This window comes from Sinocyclocheilus grahami, unplaced genomic scaffold (assembly GCF_001515645.1).
Source record: "Sinocyclocheilus grahami isolate Dianchi unplaced genomic scaffold, SAMN03320097.WGS_v1.1 scaffold1656.1, whole genome shotgun sequence".
Lineage (NCBI taxonomy): Eukaryota > Metazoa > Chordata > Actinopteri > Cypriniformes > Cyprinidae > Sinocyclocheilus > Sinocyclocheilus grahami.
The window spans coordinates 251,369-263,312 of record NW_015506835.1 but is presented as its reverse complement, the minus strand read 5'-3'; the positions used below and the strand labels follow the sequence as shown (position 1 = coordinate 263,312).

General features: G+C 40.9%; 1 protein-coding gene across 1 annotated transcript in view; it reads left to right on the top strand.

Annotated features, from left to right (window-relative positions):
• LOC107571824 (mitogen-activated protein kinase kinase kinase kinase 4-like) overlaps positions 1-11,944 on the top strand; it is a 71,551-nt gene that overhangs the window by 34,012 nt on the left and 25,595 nt on the right. The window contains exons 13-23 of the mRNA XM_016258206.1: positions 2,011-2,064; positions 2,602-2,655; positions 2,751-2,897; positions 3,108-3,230; positions 4,845-4,906; positions 4,993-5,057; positions 5,131-5,195; positions 7,141-7,226; positions 9,544-9,634; positions 9,744-9,866; positions 10,941-11,055. Of these exons, the coding sequence (XP_016113692.1) occupies positions 2,011-2,064; positions 2,602-2,655; positions 2,751-2,897; positions 3,108-3,230; positions 4,845-4,906; positions 4,993-5,057; positions 5,131-5,195; positions 7,141-7,226; positions 9,544-9,634; positions 9,744-9,866; positions 10,941-11,055 (985 nt within the window). The remainder of the gene's footprint in view (positions 1-2,010; positions 2,065-2,601; positions 2,656-2,750; positions 2,898-3,107; positions 3,231-4,844; positions 4,907-4,992; positions 5,058-5,130; positions 5,196-7,140; positions 7,227-9,543; positions 9,635-9,743; positions 9,867-10,940; positions 11,056-11,944) is intronic.

Below are 11,944 nucleotides of genomic sequence, written 5' to 3'. Positions count from 1 at the left end.
ACCAGAAGACCAGAAGAGTGAGGCGAGACAGACCAGAAGAGTGAGGCGAGACAGACCAGAAGAGTGAGGCGAGACAGACTGAGGCGAGAAAGAGCGGGGCGAGACAGACGAGAAGAGCGGGGCGAGACAGACGAGAAGAGCGGGGCGAGACAGACGAGAAGAGCGGGGCGAGACAGACGAGAAGAGCGAGGCGAGACAGACGAGAAGAGCGGGGCGAGACAGACGAGAAGAGCGAGGCGAGACAGACGAGAAGAGCGGGGCGGGACAGATGAGAAGAGTGAGGCGAGACAGACGAGAAGAGTGGGGCGAGACAGACGAGAAGAGTGAGATGCAAAAGCGCTTGTTTGGCAATTTTTTGGATTTTGAAAAGACTGTTGACTTTTGTCGTTTATCTGATTTTGGAAGTTTTTTTAAACATTCGTTTCTTATTTAATTGGTTCCACATTGTTTGCAGATTTTTACTTTATTTAAACTTTGTGTCGTTTATTTATTTTATTTGACATCAAGGTGTATGCCGTGCCTCCAAGCTTTCTTACTCGTTTTGCTAATAAACATTCTACGTTTCTTATTTATTTGGTTATATATTATACATGTTTGCTTGCTTGTACATAGCCTGCCCTATAGCATGGTGTATTTGTATTTGTTTTGTTAATAAAAGTTCTATGTTTTATATATATAGGCTAAAGTGAGTCTGACATTGTATTTTATTGTAGTATTCAAGCAATTGACGCCTAACTGCCGCTAATACGAAAGTGAAAGTAAAATGCGCACGGCGCTTTTAAGCTATTTAAAAGCGAAGGAAAGCAAGGAAAAGAGGGAAAATGCAAACAAACAATTGCTTTACTCCGAATTGCCGCTATTTGAAAGTGAAAGTAAAATGCCCCCGCCCCCGCGGTGATACCGGTATTAGCGGTGTTGTCACGCGTCGATTAACCGGTGGGAAAATTTCCTCACCGTCACAACCCTACTTCAGATAGCACTTCGATGAGTCTGAATCGTTATGACTTTTTGCCAAACAGTCACATCATTTTTTGTCTACACTAGAGTTCCCTATTCTTTTTTCTATACTATCTACATGTTTTCTTTTTATTTATTATATATATAAAAGAAAAACCCTTGCATACTGCATTAGGCTAACTGAGACTTGCTATAGCACTTGTATATCATTGCTCTATTGTTGGTCTGATTGCTTCCAAGTCACTTTGGATAAAAGCTCCTGCTAAATGACTAAATGTAAATGTAAAAAAAAAAAGCAAATTTAAAGGCAGTAGAATTTAAATATGATATGAAAAGCAATCAACAAGCTGACATAGGTGATAAGCTGCGTAAGTTATATGTGTTATATAAAAGGACACACGATGCTCGTCATGAGTGTATCATGATTTATGACAAAGAGGAATCAGTTCTTACAAGCTCAACATCTAAAATGACAGGCTTATTTTTAAAATCCAGCATCCAATAGCATTGCAAGGCTGAAGAATAGGACCTATTAGTAATGTAAATGTGATGTTAGAGAGAAAAATAATATATATATATATATATATATATATATATATATGAGCAGCTTTATTTTAGACGAGCTAAAACTGATGTTGTAATATTACAACAGTGGGCCTTACAGGGTTAAATTTGTTTAGGTTTGGAGTTTATAATAAGTGTTTATATGGATGCAACTATAATCTGTTTATGTTGCACTTACATTGTTCATTCTTGTTCTATATACGGTTAACATTAAAGTGTTTCTGTGGATTGAGAGGGACTAAAATACATGTATATTGTTTAAAATGTTTGGCTTTATTTAGTGGTAATTTACGTAATTTTTAAATATGATAATGAAATGTGACTTACACTGATGCAAATGATCAGTGTTTCTCCTAGCAATGCAGATTTGACCAGGTGTGGCTTCTGTTCATGTGACTTATTGATATGATAATTCAGCATTTTTATGGTGATTAGTTGTTGTTTTCCCAGCGCTGGTGTAATGATGTGCTGTTTGTGCCTGTGTTTCAGCCCAGAGACGGTGAACAGCCCAGGACTGATCCTGAATCAGCGGCTGCTGAGCAGGTGATGAGCTTCAGTAACACTGAGCACTTCAGATACGGAGAGTCACTCACACACACACCATCTGCTGTTCTGGTCAGTCATATTTAGAGGTTTCATTTGAGCTCAGTGTTTGTTGATGTGTTTGCTGATGCCAGGCCTGGGGTCTACGGGGGTAAGCACCCTCAAACGAAATCTGTAATAATGGCGTTTCGTTGCAGATTTGGCGAACTATGGGTCTGAATACTTAGGACCATGTGATATTTCAGTTTTTCTTTTTTAATAAATCTGCAAAAATGTCAACAATTCTGTGTTTTTCTGTCAATATGGGGTGCTGTGTGTACATTGAGGAAACAAAATTAACTTAAATGATTTTAGCAAATGGCTGCAATATAACAAAGAGTGAAAAATTTAAGGGGGTCTGAATACTTTCCGTACCCACTGTGTATATATATATATATAATATTATACATTAGTGAGGGTGCTGTAAACGTAATATATATGATGTGATTGTGGAGCCGGTCAGGGTTTGTTTGGTGCTGATGCTGTGTTGATGTCCAGCAGGACCGGAGAGCCCAGCCCAGAGACCAGCCTCGAGACACACGGCACGACGGGGTAAAACACAGCAGCTGCGCATGTCATGCATGTAGCGTAAAGCATCCTGACCCATGCTGTAGTCTGTGATGATGATGTGAAACTCTGGCCTTCAGCTGGCAGGTAAACTGGAGTCGCTGGAGGCTCGTCTGGTCAATCGGAACAGTATAGCGGTGAGGATTCCTCATGTTCAGTCTCGTGTGGGGTCAGGGAGCAGCTCCAGTCCGTGTACTCCAGCGCTGCAGAGAGCAGCCAAACCGCCGGTACGAGACACATCACAGCCCTGCTCTAATGCACTCAAACATACCATAGCTTCTCTGTGGGATGGACAGTGTTGGGGAGTAACTAGTTACATACTATACAGCAAACATACTTTACAGAGCTTTACAAAGGCCTGACTCTCACATTATTCCAGCTATAAAGACATAAAACAAGGATGTAGGATCTGAATGTGTGTGACTGTGTGGTTTCAGAGCATGAGCGTGAGTCCCAGTCGAGAGCTTCATCACAGCAGCTCCATGACAGACCTCTCGTCTGCTCCTCTGTCTCCAGCGCTCGATGAAGTCTTCTTCTGCCCTGACGAGCAGCCGCCCAAGGTTAGAAAACCCTGGTCATGACCCTTCTGTTCACACTCAGACTCTGCTCTAGCATACCGCACTGCTCAGAGGAAAGATCAGAGTCACCCACAGCTGAGGAAGACTAAGTCATGAGTGTTCTGCTGCGTCAGAAGCATCTGTATAGGTGGCAGCTGCTAAAGTGCGGTCGAAACAGCTTCCTCTCCCCAAGGGAGGTGCCTTCCTTCCTTCCTCTAATGTGACACACGAACGGTTAGCACACAAAAATACATGTGAGGATGCCACAGAAACCCAGAATGTAGGTCCAAGGTGATCAATGAAGAGAACTGGGGGAGAATAATCAGCTTTATGACCCTGAACAAATGCCAATAAATAATAGGGCTGTCAAAACGGCTGAAGAACTAAATTCGAATGTTGTACTGAAATAATATCAATACTCGAATTTAAAAGGCATAATGTCAGTTAGGGGGGAAAAGCGTTTGTCTTCTCTCCTGAAGACACAAAATACTACTAATGCACGTTTCTTCAAAGCAATAAAATAACACGACTACTTTTGGAAAAAGTGCATAATGTTTAAATTAATGTTTATAAACCATATATAATTAAGTTGCGTAAACAATTAGAAACAAAACAGCATCATGTATGCATGTATAGTTTAATACAAAGGCCTGAAAACCAATCACAAAGAGTACTTTTACAAAAATACATGTGAGGATGCCACAGAAACCCAGAATGTAGGTCCAAGGTGATCAATGAAGAGAACTGGGGGAGAATAATCAGCTTTATGACCCTGAACAAATGCCAATAAATAATAGGGCTGTCAAAACGGCTGAAGAACTAAATTCGAATGTTGTACTGAAATAATATCAATACTCAAATTTAAAAGGCATAATGTCAGTTAGGGGGGAAAAGCGTTTGTCTTCTCTCCTGAAGCCACAAAATACTACTAATGCACGTTTCTTCAAAGCAATAAAATAACACGACTACTTTTGGAAAAAGTGCATAATGTTTAAATTAATGTTTATAAACCATATATAATTAAGTTGCGTAAACAATTAGAAACAAAACAGCATCATGTATGCATGTATAGTTTAATACAAAGGCCTGAAAACCAATCACAAAGAGTACTTTTTCATTTAAATGGGGAAAAACCCACCATAAAATCTCGAGACATGTTTTTTAAAAGTTGAACTTACATTAATTTTACATGCGTCTCTCTTGTGCGAGACGCGAGTGCAGCGGTGATAGATATCCCTCTAGAAAATTAGATAAATATGCGTTCTGTGTGAACGGCTTGGTTTCAGTTTTGACGTAAACAATATTTTGAGTGAACAACGCAGCAGCGCCGCATCTAGTGGCTTCAACTGGATAAGCTATAAAAAACATTCAAATGCAACGACACTTAATCGTCATCGCATCTCGTGCGCCACTGATAAAGCAGACTGACGCACACCTAAAGCGTTTTTGCATTCGAATGTGGATTTATATTTTAAATTCTACGAATATTCGAAATTCGAATAGTTTCTTCTGACAGCCCTAATAAATTAGCCATGCATACACACACACACACACACACACACACACACATGTACAAAGTGTAACAAGAATGAATGCTAATCTCCTGACTTTTACAAGATTCCAGAGCGCACGACGTCGAAGTTCAAAGATGTGGCGAGTCCTCACAGACAGGGGTCCAGGTGAGCGGTCACTGCTCGTGCTGTTTGAGAGTTACTCGTCTGGAGCCGCTCTGTGAAGCTGTGTGTTTGTGTCCTCATGTGTTCAGCGGCGATGGTCCGTCTGCTGTGAAGATGTCCTTCAGCTCCAGCTCCAGCAGCAGCTCACACTCAGGTCTGAGATGCGTCAGAATCAGCTCAGTTATTCAGATGTGTGTGTGTTCATGCAGATGCTCTTGTTTGTGCAGGTCTCTGTGTGCTGGACAGTGCAGCTCATCCCAGCAGAAACGCTCAGACGTCACCGCAGAACCAGGTCAATCTGATCATTTCTCCTACGCTTTTACGGGTTCATTTTGTTCTGACACAGTTTAACTCTGAGTTCTTCTCATATTTTGTTACTATTTTCTTTCATCACAGCAGCTCCATGACAGACCTCTCGTCTGCTCCTCTGTCTCCAGCGCTCGATGAAGTCTTCTTCTGCCCTGACGAGCAGCCGCCCAAGGTTAGAAAACCCTGGTCATGACCCTTCTGTTCACACTCAGACTCTGCTCTAGCATACCGCACTGCTCAGAGGAAAGATCAGAGTCACCCACAGCTGAGGAAGACTAAGTCATGAGTGTTCTGCTGCGTCAGAAGCATCTGTATAGGTGGCAGCTGCTAAAGTGCGGTCGAAACAGCTTCCTCTCCCCAAGGGAGGTGCCTTCCTTCCTTCCTCTAATGTGACACACGAACGGTTAGCACACAAAAATACATGTGAGGATGCCACAGAAACCCAGAATGTAGGTCCAAGGTGATCAATGAAGAGAACTGGGGGAGAATAATCAGCTTTATGACCCTGAACAAATGCCAATAAATAATAGGGCTGTCAAAACGGCTGAAGAACTAAATTCGAATGTTGTACTGAAATAATATCAATACTCAAATTTAAAAGGCATAATGTCAGTTAGGGGGGAAAAGCGTTTGTCTTCTCTCCTGAAGCCACAAAATACTACTAATGCACGTTTCTTCAAAGCAATAAAATAACACGACTACTTTTGGAAAAAGTGCATAATGTTTAAATTAATGTTTATAAACCATATATAATTAAGTTGCGTAAACAATTAGAAACAAAACAGCATCATGTATGCATGTATAGTTTAATACAAAGGCCTGAAAACCAATCACAAAGAGTACTTTTTCATTTAAATGGGGAAAAACCCACCATAAAATCTCGAGACATGTTTTTTAAAAGTTGAACTTACATTAATTTTACATGCGTCTCTCTTGTGCGAGACGCGAGTGCAGCGGTGATAGATATCCCTCTAGAAAATTAGATAAATATGCGTTCTGTGTGAACGGCTTGGTTTCAGTTTTGACGTAAACAATATTTTGAGTGAACAACGCAGCAGCGCCGCATCTAGTGGCTTCAACTGGATAAGCTATAAAAAACATTCAAATGCAACGACACTTAATCGTCATCGCATCTCGTGCGCCACTGATAAAGCAGACTGACGCACATCTAAAGCGTTTTTGCATTCGAATGTGGATTTATATTTTAAATTCTACGAATATTCGAAATTCGAATAGTTTCTTCTGACAGCCCTAATAAATTAGCCATGCATACACACACACACACACACACACACACACACATGTACAAAGTGTAACAAGAATGAATGCTAATCTCCTGACTTTTACAAGATTCCAGAGCGCACGACGTCGAAGTTCAAAGATGTGGCGAGTCCTCACAGACAGGGGTCCAGGTGAGCGGTCACTGCTCGTGCTGTTTGAGAGTTACTCGTCTGGAGCCGCTCTGTGAAGCTGTGTGTTTGTGTCCTCATGTGTTCAGCGGCGATGGTCCGTCTGCTGTGAAGATGTCCTTCAGCTCCAGCTCCAGCAGCAGCTCACACTCAGGTCTGAGATGCGTCAGAATCAGCTCAGTTATTCAGATGTGTGTGTGTTCATGCAGATGCTCTTGTTTGTGCAGGTCTCTGTGTGCTGGACAGTGCAGCTCATCCCAGCAGAAACGCTCAGACGTCACCGCAGAACCAGGTCAATCTGATCATTTCTCCTACGCTTTTACGGGTTCATTTTGTTCTGACACAGTTTAACTCTGAGTTCTTCTCATATTTTGTTACTATTTTCTCAACTATAGTGAATTAACCCGTGATTTAATGTGAGACATGTTGAAGGTGTCTGAATAAACTGATTAAAAGCTAGGACATGACTAACAGTAACAGAGTGCTGGCCTTTAATCTCAAGCTGTGTTCCTCGTTAAGGGTTTGGGAATGAAGTCTGCGTTCAGTCCGTTAATGAAGCTTGCGGAATATTCTTCCTCCAGTGATGAAGATGACGAGAGGACCAGGTAATCTCCCCTCCTCCTGAAGCTAATGATTACATGCAGTAAGTGCTGACTGACAGCGTTGTGGAGTCTGTGGTTACTTAAAGTATACCCTAGTAAAAAAGTTATATATTTAAAATGCATGCATTTCATACTAAGTATAGTTCAAATCTATTAGCATATTTACTGACAGACAACTCGAGACCTACTGATAGATATTTAGTCATTTTAGCAGACGCTTTTAATGTACACTCATGTGACACCCTATTGATTTCCACGGTTTTCCTTATCAGGACATAAATAACTGGTTCTTTCCAGGGCTTAAAATTTGGAAAATAAAACCTCAGATGAACAGCAACACATGACATATCGCACGGTGTCATTGTTTATTTAACAGAAATAAAGCCAAAATGGAAAAGCCATTTTTTAAAATTCAAATTTGAAGACTTTTTAAATTAAAATTTGGAAAATAAAACCTCAGATGAACAGCAACACATGACATATCGCACGGTGTCATTGTTTATTTAACAGAAATAAAGCCAAAATGGAAAAGCCATTTTTTAAAATTCAAATTTGAAGACTTTTTAAAAACTCCTGATACAGAAAACCATGGAATTCAATAGGGTGTCCTAACTTATTCACATGACTATATACATTGTTTAAAATGTTATGTTATCAAAAATGTTAATGAAACTTTATTTGGAGTATTACTTCTACACAATGCTCATTGTTTTATTTATAATAAGCCTAAAATGTGTTTTAATGTCACTTTTGACGAGGACTGTATGATCTTTGAATAATATCAGTCTTCAGCTGCAAGATATTTAAAGTGTACCTGAAGTATACTCGCAGTAGTTCCACTTTAACACAATCAAATATACTTCAGTATATCTTTAGTTGGACCTCAGCACTACTTACTCGCAATTAAAGTGCATTAAGCACAAAATCAGTTGTTACAATTTAGCAGACTTTAAGTTTACCAGTTTAGTATACTAAAAGTACAATCGCATTTATTAAGTACATAAATATGAAAATGTATTTGTAGTATGCTTAGCATGAAATGAATGTATTTCAAAAACATTGAAGTATATTTATTTTTCACTAGGGTGATATACCTGTTTTGCTGGTACTGTTCATGCTGTAATGCTGTCTTAAAGAGACAGCTGACCTAAAGTGGAGCACTCTGTGCTGTTGTCTCATGATATCAGAGTAATGCTGAAGTGATGGGAGTGAATGTGAAAGCACACATATGGCCAGGGTTTCTCGTGAATGCAGTGAAGACGTCACAGTGCCTGCGGACACGGCTCTGTCTCTAACATACAGCTTCACTTCACATTTATCCAAACCATCACATTGGGATTGTTTTGACAGATATCAACTTTAGATCTTTTGAGCAAAAAATAAGAAAGTATACTTAACGTTTCATGCACTTATCACTTACAATATACAGTTAACTATACTGACAAATATACAGAAGTCAAAGTATATTTGTACAGTTAATTACTACCGCTTGTAGTCCTAATAAACACCTTTCTCACACATACTGGCTTCTTTAAGGTAGTGTTTCAGCATTTTACAGAGTATTTTGAAACTCACGTGTGTAGATGATCTGAAGAGATGAACATTCATGACCGTCTTGTGTGTGAGGATACTATAACAGATGAGGGTCTCTACAAACCAAACGAGGAAGCTGGTGGTATACTTGGAGTGCAAACGTAATATTTAAATAGTAAACTGTAAGTATTATGTTAAGTTCACTTAAGGAAAGCTCGTAATTATACTGACAGCATAAAAGCTATTGAACTAGTAGTTTACTGAGAGCATTCAAAGAGCAATCAATGTGTCTTTCATATGTGAAAGAGTAGGCTAGTAAACTAAGAGCATACTTTTACGTTCACTCAGATGTAAACTAGTTATGCAGTCAAAGTTTACTACTGTGAGTACACTTAAATGTATACTAGTATAGAGAGGGCCAGTTTAGTCCCAAGATGTTTTGAAGTAGTACACATTTAAGTATACTAGCACACTGATCTCACTATACCTGCTGCATACTTGGAATATATACATTTGCTTCATAAAATGAACTGGATGTGTACTTGTTTTTGTTTAGTTTTTTGGTAAGGGTAAATAAAGCCTGTATGTTGATGGAAAACTGAAGGACAATTTGTGTTATGATTCTCATTCCTCATGCCATCATTTGTTTAATAGCAGCAAAATCTGTTCAGAATTAGCAAGACAACCTCGAGCTGTTTCACATGCACACTGTTATCTGATTCTGGTCACTCTAGTGCTGTAGTCTGTCTTTGCCGTCATTAAAACCGCTCTGACTGTCATTTTCCAGGTCTCCGTTGAGCAATGGCAGGCCGGTGTTATCCAGAGGAGAGTGTGATGAAATCATTCTCCAGCCTCATCACAGCGCTACACAGCAGCAGGTGAAGGCTCTGTGCTTTTACACCGGTTTAAGAGTGCTTGATAGTGCTGCTGTGTGTAGTTAGTGCAGTGTTTCAGAGATGCTTGATTGAGATGTTGGTGTTTCTCCAGCAGAGTGCAGCAAAGCCAGCACATAGTGTCCATCAGAGGCCTTCAGGATCGCAGTCCAGCGACAGCTGCTTTCTGCCCGACCTGCTGCACAAGAGCCCCTCGCACCAGCAGAGCGTCCTCGAGGTACAGCCTCAGATCACTGCAGTGTTTGATCAGCTGTTTCTGTTTAATCATGCACACACACTTGTACAGTACTTCTCTCTCTCTCACACACACACACTCTCTCTCACACACACACACACGCACTCTCACACACACACGCACACACTCACACACACACAAACACACACTCACACACACACACAAACACACACTCTCTCACACACACACACACACACACACACTCTCTCTCTCACACACACACACACGCACTCTCACACACACACGCACACACTCACACACACACAAACACACACTCTCTCACACACACACTCACACACACACACTCTCTCACACACACACACTCACACACTCTCTCACACACACACACACACACACACACTCTCTCTCTCACACACACACACACGCACTCTCACACACACACGCACACACTCACACACACACAAACACACACTCTCTCACACACACACTCACACACACACACTCTCTCACACACACACACTCACACACTCTCTCACACACACACACACACACACACACTCTCTCTCTCACACACACACACACTCACACACACACACACACACAAATGGGTTCAGTGATGGTTTTTGAGAGTTATAATCACACAAATGTCACAAAACTACCAGTAAACTGACTACAGCAAACCTTTGTAAAACATTAATAAAATGTTGTGTCTGAAAAGGAAACTCCTACAAATGCACATGCAATAAGGTCAAACTAACATGTTCATGCCTTTTCATCACTAATGTTTCACTGTGCATATTTAGTAAGTCCTGACAGTAGTTTTAATGGCAAACTAGGGTTTGTGCTGGTGAGAGCTGTTAGTAAATCTGGGTTGTGTTGGGCATTTTATACATTTACATTGATGTGAGACTGTTTTAAGCCAGTTATCATTTCAAAAGATTGTATAATTATGTAAGTATTTGTTCTTTGTTTTTGCACATAGATGCAAAAATATTCTAGATTTCTTTGGGAATTCACATCAGTCATTCACTTAATCAAATTGTACTTGTATTATCATGTAAAACTGATCTTTGTGGTGTTATTCTGTATTTACAGAAATTATTCAGTAACCAGGCAGGAAGAAGCACGTCATCTTCCTCTTCCTCATTCTCACCTTTCATTGACCCGCGTTTGCTCTCTCCAACTCAGAGTCCACTGGGATACGGCCAGCGTGAGTCCTGACACACACACACGCACTCACTCACACACTCACTCACTCACACATACACACACACACACTCACACACTCACTCACACGCACGCATGCATACACTCACTTGTACACTCACTCACTACTCACACAGTGAGCGAGCGTGTGTGTGTGTGTGTGTGTGTGTGCACCTGACACATGAACCATAGGGCCTGTTTACACCTGGTCACTTAAAGGCACAATATGCCATTTTCGCCGCTAGAGGGTGCATATTCAAAAAATTCACATCAGTCATTCACTTAATCAAATTGTACTTGTATTATCATGTAAAACTGATCTTTGTGGTGTTATTCTGTATTTACAGAAATTATTCAGTAACCAGGCAGGAAGAAGCACGTCATCTTCCTCTTCCTCATTCTCACCTTTCATTGACCCGCGTTTGCTCTCTCCAACTCAGAGTCCACTGGGATACGGCCAGCGTGAGTCCTGACACACACACACGCACTCACTCACACACTCACTCACTCACACATACACACACACACACTCACACACTCACTCACACGCACGCATGCATACACTCACTTGTACACTCACTCACTACTCACACAGTGAGCGAGCGTGTGTGTGTGTGTGTGTGTGTGTGCACCTGACACATGAACCATAGGGCCTGTTTACACCTGGTCACTTAAAGGCACAATATGCCATTTTCGCCGCTAGAGGGTGCATATTCAAAATAAACAAAGAGACAAAGGCGTAGTTTGATGACGCTGTGACTGAGTATGGATTCATGGGGGGTCTTCATCCGCACAGCAGATGCAATCCGACGGGACTCGGGCAGAAATCATGTTCATGGATGAGCTAATGATTTATTAACGTAGTAGAATGAAGCAGGGTGAGGCTAAAAGCC